The sequence below is a fragment of the Berghia stephanieae genome, chromosome 4 (assembly GCF_034508935.2).
Source record: "Berghia stephanieae isolate SIO BIC M18660-M18661 chromosome 4, UCSD_Bste_1.3, whole genome shotgun sequence".
NCBI classification, from domain to species: domain Eukaryota; kingdom Metazoa; phylum Mollusca; class Gastropoda; order Nudibranchia; family Aeolidiidae; genus Berghia; species Berghia stephanieae.
Window position 1 is genome coordinate 71634528 of NC_088363.1, and position 7500 is coordinate 71642027.

The window sequence follows — 7500 nt, forward strand, 5'->3', positions numbered from 1 at the left end:
AGTAGTTGCTGGCTGCCCAATTTCAATTATGAATATCAGTTAGGAACACATTTTTTGAAACAATTTAGTCATTTTCTTTCGAGTTCAGTGAATCAGTGAAGAATTTATGAAAATAACAAAGTATCCTTCAGTTTTCAAGTTTTTGATAAAGTGACCAAATAGTAATTAGTAGAATAAACTAATATTTTAGTATATTTAGAATTTATTCTTCAAACAATGAACATCCTTATTTAAAAGTCAAACAACAAACACACTAAGGAATATAAAGTAATTTAAGAATGTTGTGGAAGCATAGAGTGATAGGAGCCATTCTGCCACCCCAACATCTTCTTTCAGCTTATCCCTGCATTTTCCAGGGTCACCATAATGAATGCCACATTTTCATGCACTTCGATTCATAGCATCATCTTCCTCCATGTCCAGTTCTTTCATATCATCCTTTAACCTTTCCATCTAGTCTTTGGGCGTCCCTTTTTTCTCTTTCCCGCTAATTGTGTATCCAATACTTTCTCTCCCACATACTCCCTTTCTCATCTCTTAGCATGTCCGAATCATTTCAATCTAGCTCCTCATCTTTATTGATACATTTTTCACTTCAGTCAACCTTTGAATTCGTTCATTTCTCACTTTATCTTTTCTTGTCCAGCCAAGTGACCATCTCAACATCCTCATTTCTGCCACGTTAATTCTTTATCTTGTCATATCTGCTGTCTCTAATCCATATAATATTGCTGGTCTTACAACAAATGTATATATTTTCCCCTCAGCTTTGCAGAAATTCGTTTGTCACACAGAAGTTACCTTTCTCTATTTATTCCAGTCTGCCTGGATCCTTTTCTTAAACTTCCATCTCGTTGTCCCAACATCCTTGTACAACAACAACATTTAACATGTTGAAATTAAACCTAACTACTAAAATTGCAAGCGCCGTGAAACCCTTAAAAACAAACAAAACATAACTACTAAAATTGATACTAATTATGAGGGTCATTAGATCGGATGGCCTGGGATTAGAAAAAGATAAAAAGTCTACAATTTCATAGGATTTCATAGGAGTTTAGTTTTGAATTTATATTATATTACTCTTTATAGTAGCTGTGAAAAATCATCCTTAGATTTGAGAACAAAACATTATATCAATGATAGAGTATTAACCAGAATGAGTAAGAATTAAAAGACTAGAGCATTTATAACACGCAATATTCACTTAACACACTCAAAGTAAAACCAACACGTTGAACAAGACATGATGCCTGTTAGTACTGTTAGGCGATATTTCAAAATAAAATTTCTGTCAGAGACAACACTGTTAACGGCCAGTTATTCATTTTATATCCGAGTACGAAGAGCACATAGTATCATTCTTATTTGGTCGAACTCGAAATGTTGGAATTTTTATGAATTAAGGTGTCGTTCGCAACACCCCAAAGATGAAGTTCGTATGACGGATTTTGAATTCAGAGCGGTTGATTAGTCAATTTGCATTACAGATCTGACTCAAATTTTGACATGAAACAAATGAGAGGAATGGCTTTCAAATGATAAAGTTTCAGAGCTACAGCTTTATCTTTCTTTTTTTTTAAATGATTTTTTTAGAGCTTAACTCCCGCAAACAAAAGAAAGATCTGTCTTTCGCCATAATTTTGTATCACTTGTGAATAAATCCAATTATCAGATTATTACATAAATCAGTTTAAATCAAATTCAACATCACTATCAGATTATTACATAAATCAGGTTAAATCAAATTCAACATCACTATCAGATTATTACATAAATCAGTTTAAATCAAATTCAACATCACTTCCTGAAGTAAAAGAACTCAATTTTAATTTATTCCCTAATTTGAAACGTGAATCGCCTTTGGAATCCAAATTAATTCCCGTTTCTGCAGATTTTCCTGTATTTTGGTGAGAATAGTTTGCTTGCTATGTGCGGATCATATTACAATGCACTTTTTGCCAATTTGAATATGACTTAGCTACCCACTTATGGCTTGATAAACATAGGTTTGGCTTTTTAAATAATGGCAAAATGAGGATTCTTATCCGGATCTTTATTGAATCTGTTGCTGGCGCCGTAAAAACCTTAAAATCAAAAAACAATAATTGAATCTGAAGCTGTAGCTAAATGCAGCTACTGGAGTTGTCGACTATGAATATGTTATGACTTTTCAGCATTATATCTGTATTTATATTCTTTTTTTTTTGTCATGTTATGACACAAATCGGTGACTTGTCAACTCAAAACATTAATAGATATAAAAATTTTGATGCCGTAAATAATAAATGAACAAAAAACAATTATTACCAAACATGTTGTATGAATTAAAAGTTGAATATTTTCTTGGCTGAAGTGGAGAAAGTATAAATACATTTTTATTCAACTAAAATTGAATACGTGTTGCTCACCTGCTAACCTCTGAAGAAAAAATAAAAAAGAGAGGAAATCAAACTAAGTACTGTTTTCCAATATTTTGATATGTCAATCTTATTACAAGTACACTCTCTATTGAGATTTTATGGATTCAAAAGGATCCTATATTTGATCTTAATATATTTCTCCATACCGGCCTTTACATTTTAAAAGTCGTTTTGAGGACACTTTGTCACCTTTTTAATTTGCCTTCGTTTATTGTTGCAATTTTTTCATAAGAAATTGTTTTATTATAATTGTAGTTCATGTTTATTTATTTTTGGTTGTCATATACTGCATTCATTTTCAAATTTAAAATAATTTTCTGACTGAGATTTATTTTGTTGATTCATTTTTTAAAGCAAATCCTTGTTGGATGGAGCCTTCCAAATAGCTTGACAGAACTCTTCTGTTGTTTTTTTTACTGAGCCATACGTCCTGTATTTGTGGTTGTTCTCTCTATCCAGTCTGTTATGTCTTGAGACCACCTACCTCTGCTGACTGTTGTGTTCTACATCGGTTCACACACATGTAATCATTCTATCGTATTGCTGCATTTGTCCTTTTAATGCTGTTTTGTATCCTACTTCGGGTTGGGTATTTTGACCTGCCAAGGTGGGTCGATCCTTTTTCCCTTTATTCCATATTGTATTCTGTCCTTGACCTTCAATGGCATTGTTCGGTTTTGTCCCTAGCCCTGTTTGGGATCCTGTTGTAAATAACAGTCAAATATATTAGTTCCCTCTCTGGGAGATATTTTTCCTTCTAAATTTGTTTGTTATATTCTGTCATATATATATTTTTTTAAATTTTAATGCGCGTATATTCTGTAAAATTTGAGAATATCCATCTTCAAAGGACTTTAGGTGGTCTCAAATCAAACACACAGAATGCTTCTGGAATCTTTTTCTGTTCCTTGTTTGAACTAATCCTCTTTGTCTTTTTTTTTTGTTTTTTGTTTTTTTGGAGTGCTTTATTCCAATTTCTGAGGTCCTGATAGCTCAGTTGGTAGAGCACTCGCTTCAAACTCCCACCTGCCACATAGCAGTGATTGGGTAGCTGGGTCTGTTCGATTTGATGTCCGATAGACTCGCGTCCTATCCAAAGGACAACAAGCAATTGCTATTGTCCTTTTTATGCTATGGAAACTGGGATAAACTCCGGCTCGTCCTTGCCATAGAGCTGACATGAGTCTGACAAACGCTATAAAAAACAAATTTCATTTCGCTTTGTGACCTTGTTCTTGAGACCATTTGGGTAGGCAAAAGATCTCGACTTGGTTGGAGAACTGGGTATGAACACGTTATTTTTAGTTCTTGGTAAATTTTATGTTGATTTTTGGAGATAAAGCCTATTCAAAGGCTTTTAATTTTTCTTGTCCTGTCTGATTTGATTTTTTTACAACAATCTTGTAAGCAGTTTTTGTTGATTGCTTTGCAATAATTTTAGATGACGTAATCCGTGTATTCTCTTATCACTCAGAACCATTGTTTTGTAAGATTTGTTTACTCAATTTTAAATTTCTATACCTGTAATGACTGATTCCCTTGTATGTTTTGAAGAGAATAGATTTGTTTTAATGATATTTGCAGACTTTTCTGTTTTAACATGAAAAAAAGACATGTGTTACAATTCCTGTTGTGGTCACATAATTTTGTATCCAGGTCCCAATCCTTAATAATGCAGAGACATTTCAGGAGGGAAATTGTGAAACTACAATGTACCGTTAAAATATTTTAATAAATTAAGAAATGAATTTAATGAATACTTGCATTGTAAATATTATTATACAGATGCATTCATTATGAAAGATATTGGTCTGACAATGTTGTATTGTTATCCATATTTGCAATCCAACCAACATTTTACTATTGATGTACATGAGTATGAATGCTGTATTAAAATTGAGAACTCAACATTGTGTTCTTAGATTTGAATTTAAAGATTCACGTGTTCAATTTTTCATTCTTGAATTCTTTGGGGTGGGGAAGGGGGGAGGGAGGAGAATTGTGCTTCTCCAGCTGACTGTTGTGTTCCACGTCCGTTCTCATCTTTCCTATTTCTTTATTTTTCCCCGGATGGGGTCTTCTGACCTCCCATGGTGGAAAGAGAGGTCACTCACTGTGTCTTTTATCTCTTTCCCTTTCCATGTTGCTCTCTCATGGTGACCAGGAGGTCACTTGCTGTGTCTTCTATCCCCCTATATATATATGTTTTATGGGTTGCTTTCTGTCTTTGCCTTTGTCTTGGAATGGGTTCACTTGGTTCTGTCCTGATCCTCTCCGGAATCCTTGGCTGAGAGGGAAATAGTCAAAAGTATGCAAGGATTTTCATTGTAAATCATCTCTCTTTTATGGACTGATCGTTAAATTTTTGTGTTGAAAATATCTTTTAAACATTTGAATGAGACTTTTAGGTACATTGATAGTATGCTTTTGGAATTTCTTGGATACTTAAATTTTTTAACTATCCCATTTCTTTCCTTTTTTTTTATTACTGGCGCTGATATAACCTAAATGTTTTGCAAGCGCAATGAAACCCTTTTTCTGGATTGAGATTGCTCGGTGTTTTTTCCCTGGTTATGTCCGGAATCTTTAGCTGGGAGGGAGACTGTCAAATGTATAGTACCCTTTTAAAGAGATATTTTATTCCATTGTTAATCATCTCACTGTTATTGTTGTGTGCTCCTATCATTATTAGTTTTGGATGGTTGGCTAGGTGGTCTTCAGATTGGAAGGCCCTGGGCTCGATTCCTACTCTGAGCGGCGTATAGTTGAATCCTTATAAATGCTCTCTACTCACATTCTCTCACCGTACTCCGGTGTACAATGAGTACATGGCTCATAACAACGTTGTTTCTCTCCGAAATAATTGTATTAATGCCTAACCGGCGTCATATATCGTCCTACTTGTTGCTGTTGGCAAGGGACCCATTATAAAACGATTAGAGCGTGCTTAGTGGATACTGCGCTATTATATTATTATAATATAGTGGTCAGAAGTAATTTTATTTTGTCGACCCCAGGAATGTCTTGGTGGATTTCGTTCCATGCCATGCATTAATCCTGTGAGTAGCATTATGTGTATAGTAACATGCTATTATAGGGACACGATATGATGGTGTATACATCTACTGATAATTTGCATAAGACATCTTTTTTTCCTTTAATATTCATTGTGTTAACCAGTAAAACTCTGAAAAAACCATGAATTCAAAAATTTGGCCAGAAAACTGGTCCTTCAAATATCGATCGATTTAAATGAATTCTTTTGGCAAAAACTCTCAAACCTGGGACCTCACATGGGTCATTTAAATCGATCAATATGTGAAGGAAGTGTTTTCCTGCCAAATTTTTAAAAGCATGTTTTACTAGAGGTAGAAAGTTAATTGGTTAACAATATACCATAGGACCAGCAGTTCAACAAGCAAAATGAAGTAACAAAATTCCACTTTTGCCTTTTGATCAAAGGTAAAATCAATAAGGACAATACAATGCTGATTTGTATTTTCAAATTATTTAATTTTTCAAAAATCAAATAACAACAACAACAACAAAATCAACAATAAACGTTCAAAGCATGACATCTACTATTATATATATATATATATATATATATATATATATATATATATATATATATATATATATATATATATATTGTTGTCGTGTTACAGTCGTCAGAGATGTAACTCGTTAATATCCTTCACTAACGCACTCGTACGAATATCAAACGGAAACACTTTTCTCATACTTTCACTTCGCTATTCATATCAGAATGTTTGTTAAAAAATATTTAAAAGTTAATCACATTTCGATTGGTTGAATTGACAGAGTAAAAGAAAGAAACAAAAGCACCTGCGTCCGTTCGGTCGAGAATCGTAGATCAATTAATTATCAATATTTTATTTGGACTCGTCAGAACTTGGTCTTCTGACGTTTTTCCTGTCCTTTCCAAATCCATTGTCTTTACTGTCGCTGCTATCTCCACCATTGTCTACCATGTTGTCATCATCTGCCGCCAGGCTGTTACTGCCGCTACTACTGCTGCCTCCGTTTCCACCATCTGGTCTGGGTCTGGTGGTGGTGGTGGTCGTCGTGGTGGTCGTGGTGGTAGTTGTCGTCAAAACCTGAAAGAGAATCGAGGAAAAAGCCATGAAGTTGAAGTTTAAGTACATTTACAACATCTCTCAAGCTATTTTACCAGTTAATTGCAGCACTCTGTAAAGTCACGTGTTTAAAATTTGGCCGGAATACGCGCCCTTCAAAAATCGATCGATTTAAATGACCATCATCTTGGCAAAAACTCTCAAACCTGAGGCCTTGCGATGTATATATATATATATATATATGTATTATATATATATATATATATATATATATATATTTTATATATTGTGTTGTGTGTGTGTGTGTGTGTGTGTGAGTGACTATATATATATATATCATTTCGTGTTTGATAGAAGATAAACGCCTTATAGTTATAACTTTAGACTCTGACCCGGCTATTTATCATGAATTTCAGACTGCATATGTATTTAAAAAACCATTGAAATCCTTTGCTCGGCATAATTAAGTTCGGTTTTCATTAAATGAAGGTGGGTGATTTGATAGCTTATCGCATTGTTAGGCCAGTCAGCAGTTTGAAGATTTTGGGTTGAGTATAGTACGTGATAAATCAAAAGCGCCAGATGGTTTTTTTTTTATGGTGGTAACTTAAAAAAACACAAATAAACAAAACAAACATAATATTTTTGAATATTTATCCAATATCACATTTAACAGATCAAACGCTACTGTGCAAACTGATACATAATACCTTTTATCTATAAATTGATTTTTTTAAAAATAGTTTCCTGACAGTAATGTTTTATGGTCCTTTCATCACAAATGTAAAATTGTGGCAATGAAAATATATGATTGTTGAAAATATGAATTCCATATCAATTAGTAAAAGTACTTACCTCACAGCAAACCTCTGAAATTGAGAGAAGAGCGTACATAAGTTAGAAAATATTGTTCTTATAGAAAAAAAATAATAGATAAAAACAATAGCGATAAGAGAAATTTGTAAAGATTATAAAAA

General features: G+C 33.5%; 1 protein-coding gene across 1 annotated transcript in view; it reads right to left on the reverse strand.

Annotated features, from left to right (window-relative positions):
- Positions 1-6082: 6082 nt before the first annotated feature.
- Positions 6083-7500, reverse strand: part of LOC144971155 (uncharacterized) — a 9761-nt gene continuing 8343 nt past the window's right edge. Inside the window, exons 5-6 of the mRNA XM_078911631.1 lie at positions 7379-7392; positions 6083-6544 (exon numbers count right to left, since the gene is read on the reverse strand). Of these exons, the coding sequence (XP_078767757.1) occupies positions 6320-6544; positions 7379-7392 (239 nt within the window). The 3' untranslated portion in view covers positions 6083-6319. The remainder of the gene's footprint in view (positions 6545-7378; positions 7393-7500) is intronic.